Source organism: Mercenaria mercenaria, chromosome 7, assembly GCF_021730395.1.
Source record: "Mercenaria mercenaria strain notata chromosome 7, MADL_Memer_1, whole genome shotgun sequence".
In the NCBI taxonomy this organism is placed as follows: domain Eukaryota; kingdom Metazoa; phylum Mollusca; class Bivalvia; order Venerida; family Veneridae; genus Mercenaria; species Mercenaria mercenaria.
The window spans coordinates 55,672,206-55,686,333 of NC_069367.1; the positions used below are offsets into that span (position 1 = coordinate 55,672,206).

A 14,128-nucleotide genomic window follows, 5' to 3' on the forward strand; every position below is an offset into this window, starting at 1 on the left:
TTTGGAAAAAAAAAAGGTATCGCGAACTTCTTAAAAAGGACACCGGGCATTTTACACACAAGTTGGTTTTTTTCATTGTTTTTAACCGATCAGGTTTTGTCCAATTTACTATTTAACAGCAGCTTTTGAAATTTGTGGTGAATACAAATTGACTGGAAAACTTTACCGGTGGTTGTATACTATCTTTTATTCAGTTAGAGAAGCTAACAGTACTTTTTTATGTGGTTACGTGTCAATTCGCATACGAGAAGCTGTACATTTGGCTAGAGCTGCTGGCTATTTTATCGGTTCTTAATCAAAGCTGTAATATAGTTGTCTGCATATTGGTATATTGCACATCATTATTTATAAGAGAAGCGGTTGTATTCAAGCAGATAACGACGTTTGGTGGTTGGAAATCTTTTTTGGCTCTCCCGACCTTTGCTATTAGTTAAGACGGATGGTCCGCCGTCCAGTATCAGTTTTCCGTTATCCATCATCCTGATCCTGCCTCATTATTTTTACTTGAACATCTTCTCTAAAACTGCTCGTCAAGTTACACCTAACTCGGCCAGCAGCGTCCTGATATGGACCTCTTTCAAATTCGTTCATATTATTTCGCGTGGCCCCTTTTAGGGGCCATCAGAGTTAATAAAAAAATAAAACAAGATCTGCTCATGAACCACTTGATGGATCTTTATCAAACTTGGTCTGTGTCATCGTTGTAAGATTCCTTCCAGATTTTATTCAAATAGCGCTTAATAATTCTAAGGAGCCCCTAGAACTAAACAAAGAAATACCTGTTCAAACAACTTCTTGATGGATCTTCATCAAACTTTGTCTGTCGAATCCTTATTAAGTGTTCAAAAAATGGCGCTTGGTCCAAAAATAGAAATAGCTTTTCTTTTCTTCTCTCATGAACCGCTTGATTGGTCTTCATCAAATTTGTTCTGTAGCATTATTGTAATGGTTCCACGTCCCTTTAGAATCCACCAGAGAAAAAAAAGAAAAATAAAATACATAAACATCATATTATGAACAGTTTCTTATAATGAAGTTTGTTATAATGGTTACGTATTTTTGTGTCGTCACATAAAAATATAGAGAAAAAAAACATTGAATAGCTTTTAATGAACTGGTTAAAGAATGTTAACCGAAGTTGTCAGAAGCAAGCTCAGATGGCCTCAGAAGAGCTACTTAGGCCAATTTGGCTCTTTTGTTTTATCAGAAAACCTGTATGTTTAACCTGATTTCGCTTTTTTTTTAGCTCACCTGAGCACGAAGTGCTCAAAGGTGAGCTTTAGTGATCACCCTGTGTCCGGCGTCCGTCGTCGTCCGTCGTCCGTCCGTCCGTCCGTCCGTCCGTCGTCAACAATTTGACTGTTAACACTCTAGAGGTCACATTTATGGCCCAATCTTAATGAAACTTAGTCAGAATGTTACCCTCGATAAAATCTTGGACGAGTTCGATATTGGGTCATCTGGGGTCAAAAACTAGGTCACCAGGTCAAGTCAAAGGAAAAGCTTGTTAACACTCTAGAGGTCACAATTTTGGCCCAATCTTAATGAAACTTGGTCAGAATGTTACCCTCAATAAAATCTTGGACGAGTTTGATATTGGGTCATCTGGGGTCAAAATCTAGGTCACCAGGTCAAATCAAAGGAAAAGCTTGTTAACACTCTAGAGGTCACAATTTTGACCCAATCTTAATGAAACCTGGTCAGAGTGTTATCCTTAATAAAGTCTTGGACGAGTTTGATATTGGGTCATCTGGGGTCAAAAACTAGGTCACCAGGTCAAATCAAAGGAAAAGCTTTTTAACACTGTAGAGGCCGCATTTATGACTATATCTTAATGAAACTTGGTCAGAATGTTAAACTTGATGATCTTAAGGTCAGTTTTGAATCTGGGTCATGTAGGATCAAAAACTACGTCACCCGGTCAAATCAAAGGAAAAGCTAATTAACACTGTAGAGGCCACATTTATGACCATATCTTAATGAAACTTGGTCAGAATGTTTATCTTGGTGATCTTTAGGTCAAGTTTAAATCTGGGTCAGCTGGAATCAAAAACTAGGTCAGTAGGTCAAATCAAAGGAAAAGCTTGTTAACACTCTAGAGGCCACATTTATGATGTATCTTAATGAAACTTGGTCAGAATGTTTATCTTGGTGATCTTTAGGTCAGGTTTAAATCTGGGTCAGCTGGGATCAAAAACTAGGTCAGTAGGTCAAATCAAAGGAAAAGCTTGTTAACACTCTAGAGGCCACATTTATGATGTATCTTCATGAAACTTAGTCAGAATGTTAAACTTGATGATCTTTAGGTCAAATTCGAATCTGGGTCATGTTGGGTCAAAAACTAGGTCACGGGGTCAAATCAAAGGAAAAGCTTGTTAACTCTCTAGAGGCCACATTTAAGACTGTATCTTCATGAAACTTAGTCAGAATGTTAAACTTGATGATCTTTAGGTCAAGTTCGAATCTGGTTCATGTTGGGTCAAAAACTAGGTCACGGGGTCAAATCAAAGGAAAAGCTTGTTAACACTCTAGAGGCCACATTTATGACTGTATCTTCATGAAACTTAGTCAGAATGTTAATCTTGATGATCTTTAGGTCAAGTTCGAATCTGGGTCATGTCGGGTCAAAAACTAGGTCACGGGGTCAAATCAAAGGAATAGCTAGTTAACACTTTAGAGGCCACATTTATGACCATATCTTAATGAAACTTGGTCAGAATGTTAATCTTGTTGATCTTTAGGTCAATAGGTCAGGTGGGCGATACAGGGCCTTCATGGCCCTCTTGTTTGGTAGTTGTGTTGTATAACTAAATTGGAGGTGCTGTAGATTTGACAAGAGTTTTGATTATGAGTCTAGGGGTCCGGGGTTTGAATCTCTCTCTCTCCCTCCCTCTCTCTCTCTCTCTCTCTCTCTCTCTCTCTGAACGTGTTTGCCATGAAAAGCGCTGTATAAATCTAATAGAATAATAATGGTAAATGACTTATTATTAATTTCAGACTATATTGCTCTACTAGTATTTGATGTTTTTAAAGATCCTCAATTTTCGTCTTTTAAAAAGTCCTAATCAGATGTATTAACTTTACTAAATATTACATTGACTGTGTATGTAGAGCTACATTCTGGATTAAATGTGCAGTAACAATTTTACTCTAAAAATCCAGTTTTTAAGTAAGTGTTCTTATTTTCAACTTTGAAATCAGGGCCTAGTATACCTTAAAGTTTAAAGTAAATAACTTTGTATATAATCTCATGCTGTTCATGTCTATAATTTCGAGCTTTTCAAACTTGATGTTTCTATTTAAGAAGTAAATGGCTTGTTTCACGTTTCAGACTGCTCGTCCTTATGTTTAAGGACATTTATGTTGAAGTAAATTGCTCGTCCTAATGTAACGTTTAATTGCTTGTTTCTTGTTTCAGACTCTTCGTCCTAATGTTTCAAGATGTGAAACAAATTGCTTGTTTCTCGTTTCAGATACTTCGTACTTGGTTTATAGATGTCTAGTATAATTCTTATTTTTCTTTTCAGACTGTTCAAACTTGATGTTTGTACACACGTCAAGTAAATTGCCTACTGTTCGTACTTTAGATTTATGGATCATAAGTAATATTCATACTTAGTGATTCTATGTGTAAAGTAAATTGCATGTTTCTGGTTTCAGGCTGCCTATAGGCAATGGTTGTGCTCAGTTTATAATACCTACTATATCAAAGGTGAACAAATAAAACCATGTAAAGACGTCTGTGATCACGTGTCAGAAACATGTCCGTTCTTCCGTCCGCACGGAGAAACTCTCATAGGAGAACCGGGGTTCTTATGCAAAGGTTAGTATTTATTTTCTTTGTTCAGATATATATATTTATATTTTTTATGAAAGTCTCAAGATTACAGAAAAATAACTTCTATAACAATGTGAAAAAAATCAGCTGTAGTTTTACTTGAGCCGTCCCGCTCATTGTCCAGCTTGTTTGAGATCATGTAACCATACGTATACCTGTACGGTGTAAGTTTCATGAATAAAGACCATATTATCGCATCTGTCGATATAACATTAGACTAATTATATTAATATTTTGATAAGGTGCAATAAGTTTCTTGTTTCACAGGAGACTTTCAGTCTCATTTGGCATGATGCTTGCTTTAATATTTTTAGTTTACCTGAGCACAAAGTGCTGTGATCACACACCGTCTGTCGAACGTACGCCCGTACGTCCACGCTTTTCTTCAAAGACCTCTGAAACCATATGATGGAAGTTGATGAAACTCTGCCTGGGTTTTTCTTAGGTTGTTTTCTTCAAAAGTTTTTAAAACTGTTCCACTTGGTTGCACATTGAGGCCGTCAGAGCTAAAAACAGAAAAATCTACAAACGACATCTCCAAAATCTCTAGTCCGATTTTGAAATGGTCCTTCGGTGACCCTCTACCAATATTGTTCAAATTATTCCGGCATCCATTGGGCGTGGTCACCTTTTCCTATATGTATATAGTGAAACTTTAAAAACCTTCGTATATATAACTGCTGATCCGAATTTAAAATTGTTTCATACATATGGTCCCGGTGTGACCCTCTACATGTTATTCATGTTATTTCGATTCGTCAAAATACATGGCCACCAGAGGGCGTGGTCACATTTCACTATAGTATGTATATTGTGGAAAATTTTAAAATCTTATTATATGAAACTACTGGCCTGATTTTAAAATAATTTCAAGTAAATGATCCTTGTGTGATCCTCTATTAAGATTGTTCAAATTATCTTAATTCATCAAACATATGGCCACCAGAGGTCATATTCACTTTTACCTGTATGTTAATAGTGGAAACTTTAAACATCTTCTTGTCAGAAACAGCAGGTCCAGTTTTAAAATAATTTTACACAAATGTTCATCTGGTGACCTTTTATAAAGATTTTTCAGATTATTCTGTTTTGTCAAAGAACATGGCCGCCATGGGTGTGGTCACTTTCCCCTATATGTATGTATAGTGGATATTGTCATTTAGTATCCTATGTCATCATACTCCAAACGTCTTACCCTACCTCTCCCCATCCCCAACGCACACACATATGATCTTCCCATATTTATCTAGTTCCAGAAAACACTGGCACTATTTCAGAATAATTTCACTGACATATTCCTTGCATAAACATTCCCAAAACTGTTCAAGCAAACGGTGTAACTCAGGTGAGCGATCTGTGGCCATCATTGCCCTCTTGTTGCAATTTTATGTAGATATATATTTAATGCTTATGTCACTCTGATAGAATATTTACTTACTGAAAAGTTATTCCTAAAAAAAATGAGATCAGTAAAACTGTTGATGGACGCACGAGGACGGACGGACGGTGATGCCACTAGCAACTTTGTGCTAAGATGAGCTAAAAACAAAATGCCAGGTCGATCTTTGAGCTAAATAGAAACTTTTTTTTCAAGGCGATGTTAACTAATAACTGTCTTTTGGATGGACAGAGTAATATATCACACAGATTTATTTACCTTATCTCGAGGGTGTTTAACGAGACCGTAGTCTATAAGTCCGTTACTATACCGGCATAGGGGGATACCTGTGTCCCTTCCACTTTATATGCGACAAGGTCAAGAGACAGTGGTGGTAAACTTAATTACCGAGTGATAACTAATTAACAACATATCGAAGACGCTGCATGCTTTTACAAAAAAAAAAGAAATTTACTCACGAGCCGAGCCTCGCGTTTCCCAGTAACCGAAGAATCTTTCCTATGTACAAAACCTTTTACCAATTTTATACACAGTTTATTAATATTTTAAACATCTCATTAAGTTTCTTAATTGTCGAAGCAAATTCATTATTACACATTAGCAAGTTTATTCATTTTCAAACCAAAACGTTTTAATTAGATTTAATTATGATTATGGTTGATTTTTGGCTGGAAAATGTTTCATCGCAAGCATGCAATTAAAATTTTAAAATGTTGGATGTATGAGTTTCGTTTAAGCTGTGCATTACGTGCGATATATGTTTTTAATATGCTTGTATATATATATGATGTTAAGAAATAACTGGTCGAGTCTCTTCTTGAAATATTGAATATATATTATTAAGAAGAAAAAAAACGATCTCAATCAATTAAATAAAATGCTGAAAACATATTGATACGGCTATGTCCTTTCAGTGTGTTTAGGGGTCTCCGTGGCCGAGTGGTTAAGGTTGCTCACCTCAAATCCCTTGCCCCTACCGGTGTGGGTTCGAGCTTTACTTGATTTCTTCATGTGAGGATTTTATCCAGTTGGCTTATAGAAGGTCAATGGTTCTACCCAGATGTCCACCCGTGATGAAATAATGCACGGAGGGGCATCTGGGGTCTTCCTCCACTATCGGAAAGCTGGAATGTAATTAATAGTTCTTCGGGAAATGTTTCAAATAATTTTATTTATTTATTTGGGTTTTACGGCGCACCAACACAGTATAGGTTATCTGGCGCCAAACAGGACTACAAATTTTGGTTTCACATATTTTTCAAATAAAAAAGATTGAGCGAACATTTTAGTTTTTCTTGTCAATTTTTTATTTTCTTAGAAGCGGACATTTTTCGTATCCTTTGTATTTCAATTTTAATGACATGTGTTCAGATGATACCTTTGTATAGCATTAACAAGTCTACGAAAGTGGTATAATTATAAACAGCCTGTAAAATCTATAAATTTACATATTTTTAATGTATAAATTTACATGTCGAATGTAATGAATCTGCAAAAATTAAACTTATCCTAACTAAAAATTGCAAGTTGAAATTAATTTTCTTGTTTATTGTATGAATAAATAAGATCATTTGCGAGTTTCCAATACTATATGGCAAAAACATTTTGTACCAGAAAAATCAGTTTTGTCAAATGCAAGAGCAAGGTTTCTGCGATTGCTGATTGAGTGCAATGTCATAATTTTAATTTCTGTAAAGCTTCACGCCTTCATAACGTATATGATGCAAAGAGCTCCAACAGTCCGTTTCATCAATACCAAGGCCTATAATTTTGTTCATTCTGACGGAACCTTAGGTTGAATATTCGGGTACAATTATTCTTTCCTAACAAATATTTTCATATATTTCATATTTCATGTAATTTTTCAAATATCTGAACAGAGTTCGAGATATGTCGACAGAATGACGAAGTCTGGATTGTTTATCGAATAAATAGGTGGCGGGCGAGTGATTCAAAATCAACTACTCCCAACCACATGGCAAATCTTGACGTTCTCCAGTGTAGTCATTTTGCCAGACTGTATGCATTTCATACTTCTTAGATGACAAGTTTATCTGTAGGAAGTGATCATTTCACTAAAATCATGAGAACTTATAACTACTGTTTCTACTGGGCAATGTGTTCTAAAAGAGTGTAAAAGGGGTATCAATTAGGGTATATATATTACTAACTTTTGAGAATACAAGCAGCCCCAATCCTAAAGAGGGCCTGGTTTGGTCATTTTAACTTTAAGTAGAAGCTATTGTCCAAAATCGTTTACTGATCAGTTTGTTGTTACTGATAAACCTTACTATTTTTTTTTCGTTTTTATACCCCCAGATACATAGTATATGGGGTTTCTATGTTTGTTATTATGATTTGGTTTGTTATAGTTGGTTTGTTCGCCCGTCCGTCCATAGTGACCGTTCTATATCTTCTTAACCGCTCGGAAGATTTTTGTAAAATTGGCATCAACTGTCAACCTCATCTAGACGACGTGCACAACTCAGATCACTAGTGAAAGGTCATTTCACACTTGGAGGTCAATGGTCAAATAGCTTAACTTCGTGTCCGCTCCTCCCTATATCTTCTAAACTATCGGGAAGATGTTTCATAAATCTACCAGCAATTGTTAATCTCACCAAGACGACGCGCAGACCGCACAACAAAGGCCAATAGGTCAAAGGTCAAGGTCACACTTGGAGGTCATAAGTAAAAAGTCATCTCCTCTATCTGTTTCTGAAGTCTTAGAAGACTTTCGAAATTCTCTCTCATTTTGTACACTATAATGTTCAGAGCCGCGTTTTCAATAAAAAGGATATTTTGCAAGGAGAACTACAACATTTTGACGTCATTTCCTTTACTGAAACATGGCTAGGCAATAATACTGAGTCGGGTTCCATTAGCTTTGAAAATTTTACTGTTCCATTCAGAAAAGACAGATCAGGAGATAACCATGGAGGGGTTCTTGTTTATGTAAAATGTCATATACCAGCTATTCGAAGATTGACCTGGAGCCGGATGGAATTGAATATATTTGGATAGAACTCGGAACTGGTCACAAGAAATTTCTTTATGGAACATTCTACCGTCCTCCCAATTCCGCTCCTCTTGTTTTGTCCAGCATAGAAAACTCTTTGACACGAACATAAGTAACATAATAATTTCAGGTGTCTTCAACTTAGATATGCCCAAGCCTATAACACAAAGAAAAAATAATGGCATAGCCACACAATATAATATGACACAATTAATAAATGAACCCACACATTTCACAGAATCATCTAACTCTTTCATAGACCTTTTTCTTATTTCCTCCACATGTAATGTGTACACGTCAGGTATTGATACATATGCAATGATGTCACTCAACATACCATTTCCATATCAAAAAACATATTCCTAACGAAATAACTACAGTTAGACCAACCGACCCTCCATGGATGCACATTGAAATACGAAAACTCATCAGAAAAAGAAAAGGCGAATACGACAAGGCGAAAAGTACACAGAGCGAACATTACTAGACCATATACAGACAAATAAGAAATAAAACAACCCAGCTCTTCAGAAATGCAAAAACACATCATTCTCAAAAACTGTCAGATAAATTAAAAAATGAAAATCTGAAACCAACAGATTACTGGAAAATATTAAAGAAATTCATATCACCATTAACTAACCCAGCAGTTCAAACATTAAATGATAACGGAAATCTTATCACATCAGACACTGACAATGCAAACCTACTTAATAACTTTTTCCAATCGCAAACATTACTTAACGACGATAACAAAACACTGCTACACATACAAATCAATCCGAATCACACAACACTAAACTCTATCAATATCAAAGAAGATGAAATAACTGCAACACTCATGTCATTTTCAACAGGAAAAGCAGCAGGACCAGACAATGTAAATGTAAATAATAGAATCCTAAAGGAATTATCACAGCAATTAGCAAATCCATTTTGTAAACTCTTTAACATGTCATTTCACACTGGAAAAATACCATCACAATGGAAACTTGCACACGTTTGTGTGGTCTTTAAAAAGAATGACCTACAATTAGTATCAAATTATAGACCAATATCTCTACTTAGCACCATCAGTCAAGTACTAGATAAAATCATCCATACACATGTTTTCAATTTTTTATCAGAAAATAACTTTATTTCTTCACTTCAATCTGAATTTGTCCCTAACGACTGAACTTTCTGTCAAGCACTAGATGAAGGAAAAAAGTCCGTGCATTCTGCTATGAGATCTCTAAAGCTTTGGATCGCGCCTGGCACAGCGGTCTTCTTTTCAAACTTGAATCCACAGGTATCTCTGGACGTCTTTTAGACTGGTTTCGTGACTGCTTTTCACAAAGAAAACAAAAAGTAGTTCTTCCTGGTGGCTCTTCTGATACAGTTGTAATCTCTGCTGGTGTACCACAGGGCTCTATTCTGGGGCCTCTTCTCTTCATTGTTTTCATCAATGATATTGTTCATGACATACACTTTACCAACCAACTCTTTGCTGACGATACAAGTCTATACATCATTGTAGATAATCCCAATATCTGCTTCCGAATCTTTGAACTCTGATCTTTTAAAAATAACAAAATGGTCAAATGACTGACTAATAGACTTTAATCCAAGAAAAACAGTTTCTCATCTTATCTCTCGTAAAGTTAATAAACCTTTACATCCTCCTTTTATCATGCATGATGTCCAGATCAATGAGGTCGAATCCCACAAACATCTTCGAGTGGTCCTTTCTAACGACGGAACATGGCACGAACACGTAGATAGTATCAAAGAAAAGGTATGGAAACGTATCGGTATCTTGAGAACCTTAAAGTTTATTCTAGATCGCAAATCCCTCGAAACTATCTCTCTGTCTTTTATACAACCTCTTCTTGAATATTCTGATGTAGTATGGAGTAATATTACCCACCAGGAATAATTTGAACTTGAGAAAATTCAACTGGAAGCCTGCAGAATCATCACTGGAGTAACCAAATCAGTTTCTTTTGAGAAGCTGTACAATGATACTCGATTTGAGCCCCTTAAAATCAGGAGAAACAATAATAAACTAATCCTGTTCAACAAAATGTCTAATCTTCTGACTCCCCTTGGTTCCAGACGACGTTGGCCAAATATCTGTATACAATCTAAGAAATGCAACATTATTAGAAACTTTCAGTGTCCTAGACAGTTATATGCTTACTCTTTCAATCAACCATAACAGAATGGAATCAAATACAACTAGATCTGCGAAACTCTGCCACACTAGCCATCTTTTAAAGGAGACTCTTTTTCTGGAGGACATAACTACTACTATATTGGAGACCGCAAACACCAAATCCTCCATAGCAGACTCAGGACACATTGTAGTTCTCTAAATGAACACCTCTTTTCCAAGACCATCGTTATTAGCCCGCTATGCACATGTGGTGAGGTTGAAAATACATACCACTACTGTCCTATTTACAAAAGTGAGCGCAAGCGTCCGACTGATTTCCAACATAACACTACAAACATTGCTATATGGTAATTCTTCAATCACCAACACACAAAATGATTCTATCTTTCTACACGTACAAAAACACATACAGCAAACAAACAGATTTGAAACATAACACAACTCCAAATAATCTAATTTCTTAACTTAGACCCTTTAAGTGTATGTTATAACACAAGTCCGTCAAACATAACCAAGTGCTCTAAAGTGACCAGTACAACCTGTCTTTTCTTGCTTCTTGCTTTTCTGGCCTTTCCTGTACGATCTCATAGATATGTTTTTGTCTTTAAGTTTGCCTTAAATACAAAAATGAATACACGTTTTATGTCTAACCAGTAAACATACGATACTGTTTATTGTGAAGTTAACATATTACAGGAACAAAATATCAAAATACGCAAGGAGAGAGTTTCAAATAAGCTTAGCTTTTTACTCAATCCTTCATGCCGTAATTATGTAGCGTTTCATGTTGTATATATATATGAATAAAATACTGTTTAAACCAAGTCAAAAAGTTTAACTTTGTGTTACAAATGAAGCATGTTCTCATATATATATATTTTTTCGATTTAGAATTTCATGTGGAATGTGATAGATCTAAAGTTTGAAAATAAACACAAAATTTTAGTCATTTAATAATAGCATTCTCCGTTGTTTTAAATCTGTCTGATGATTATTGATATATTAAGTTAATTAGAATGTATGTCAAGTTTCATTAAAATATATTTAAAATCATCTTTAAAAATCATGACCTGGTTCATCAGTCGTTACCATGGTAACTCACACTTCTAAATTTCCAAGGCCCAATATTTTACTCAATTCTTTTAACATTGTGAAAAATGTATGGATGAGAAAAATAAGAATGACAGAGTTTAGTTCGAAAGATTCCCTATATTTACTACAACCCTTTGTACTTCACACATGTTTTTATCGACCCGTCCAGGGACTTAGGGCAACCATTAAGAAGATTTGAAAAAGACAGCGGCTATTCATTCGTGCACTCCACACAATTGTTACTGGAAAGAGTCATTGTATTCCGCCAGCCAACACCCACCCCGTCCCGCAAGCACTTAGTTATATAACCCAGGCAACAGAAAAAGGAAAAGCATGGATTTTTCCTGAAATTGAGTTTTAAGGACATGTTAGTGCAGAATTCTGATCATTTCAAAACTGCAATTTTATGATCAGTTGTAAAATCCATTACTTTCACGAGTAATAACAGCCTTAACATCACAGCGATTGCATTTCCGAATGAAATTTCCTGTAATATGACTAAAGACAATAAACAAGGGATTTGCCAAGCGTTAAAATGCATGACACTTTGCAGTAATAGTTAGGTACATTTGTAAATAATTTAAGTGTTGAAAGGCAGGTATTTTTTTTCTTCTCGTAGGAATGCCTTTTGGTATCTTAAAAGTCAATAAACTGTCAAGCAAAAAGAAAGCTTTCCCTTACCATTAAAGACCATCACTCGAAAATATTTTAACAAGATACACTTAGTTTTTTTCTAACTCGCCTGAACATGAACCGGTGTGCTTTTTTTGGCTTTTTATCTGTTCGTCGTTAACAATTTTAGTGATAATACATCAAAGGGCTCACATGAGTAATGTTCATGACACTTTCTAGTGAGTCTTGAATATGTAAAAAATGTCATCTTTGCATATTGACAAGAGACTACATTTCTCAATTCAAGCATGCCTCATTGAAACTCACTAACAATAAACCTTAATTATTTAATTAATTAACGTCTGGATTTAATTAAATTCTACATTGTGGAATAAAGTTTTTCGATGCAACTGGTGTCTAATTACCATCATGTACAGTTGGTCTTTAAAAACGTTAAACAAACGTATTGTGAAAATGTCCAGAGTTTAACCAGTTTGTTCAGTGAGTTTAAGAACTTGTTGTGTTTTTTTTTTTTCAGATTCAAAATCTGTTGCGGATGCTGCTGCTAGTGTTTATGGTCCGGCCGGGTGCTGCTATAAGCCGTATGAGGTATTCGAGATGTCCGGTACCGAAGAAATTAACTATGCGGATACAGTGACTTCAAATTGTACAGCTATATCAAAAAGTTCATCATCTGTGCATAGTTCACCAAATCGTGTTTTATATGTGTTGATTATATGCTGGATTACAAGCTCATGGTTCCGACACATAACATTTCCATGGAATAATAGTATAGGATTAACATAGCGTACACATTACACATATGTAGGTATATTATAATTATGTGACTTGTGAACATGTTTTGTTTTAGACAGTTTTATTGCCCTGCATAGATATTCCCAGACGAAAAAACTAAACGAATATCAGCATAATGACTTTTGTATGTACATTTCGGGATTTAAACTCATAAAGAGACAGTTTTAATGAAATTTGTATATCATTTTCTGATGTTAATGTAAAGGGATAGGCACCATTGCTCGTGCTGTCTGCCTGTCTGCTATGTGTTTGATTATTCAAGACATAGACTTTATTTTCAGAAATGGCTAAAATGAACACTGTCGTAAAAGAGCAGCCGTTTTTTTTTTTCAATGCGACGTAAAACAATATGATTGATTGTATTTTTTCATTCTGAAAAAACGATTTTCTCTTCTTTTTTCAACTAGAACTATGATGCTTTACATCTAAAACCAAAGCTAGTATAGTTACAGGTATTTGAGAAATAAATAGTTCCGTATTGTGTAAATGACAAACAAACAATAAAATGGTTTCCTCCATGCTTACCCATTTTCTTAAACTTAAGGTTGCCTCTTTTTTAATTAATGGACCAATTAAAAACTCTTAGTGCTTTGATGTTAACTTTCTTATATAACCGTCGTATGACAAATCATCTGCTCAAAATGTTTCCATCAATTATGAAAATTAAAGAGTCGTGAATAAAAAGCATTTAAGGGGGGATATCTAATTTTGATATCCTATTAAATAGAGTTGTCAAGTTTCAGCAAAGTCTTTTTTTGCAAACGAAGTTTAAAGAAGCGTTTTATTCTCTATCATGTTTGTTTACTGTAACCCCCTTTAAATTTGTGATTGCCTGCTTTATTCTTTTCAAGTTATCATTGCTAAATAATTTCCATTCGTTTACTTCCAGAATTTCCATTCCTAAAATTTACTCCAAAATTTTCATTCCTGTCATCCATTTCTGGAATTTCCATTCCTTAATCTAATACGGAGCTTTTATCACTAGAACTATTTCAGGAATTTTCATTTTGGAATTTTTTATTTGAAACCATAGGCATTCGGCACTTGTGTTCCCCGCGTAGCTGTATTTTATTCATGGCTGTTTAGTCGTGACATTCGAATCGCCACGATCGTTTACGGCTAGTGCAATTATGTTTAAAAAACTTATTTCTCAGAAATGAACAATGACATGTAAATGATCTAACCGGGAACTGG

At 35.2% G+C, this 14,128-nt stretch overlaps 1 protein-coding gene across 4 annotated transcripts in view; it reads left to right on the plus strand.

Annotated features, from left to right (window-relative positions):
* LOC128558611 (uncharacterized) overlaps nt 1-13,308 on the plus strand; it is a 110,443-nt gene extending 97,135 nt beyond the window's left edge. For all 4 annotated transcript variants that reach the window (XM_053548444.1, XM_053548445.1, XM_053548446.1 and 1 more), the window contains exons 3-4: nt 3,661-3,823; nt 12,657-13,308. In XM_053548444.1, the coding sequence (XP_053404419.1) occupies nt 3,661-3,823; nt 12,657-12,925 (432 nt within the window). In that variant the 3' untranslated portion in view covers nt 12,926-13,308. The remainder of the gene's footprint in view (nt 1-3,660; nt 3,824-12,656) is intronic.
* Nucleotides 13,309-14,128: the final 820 nt, after the last annotated feature.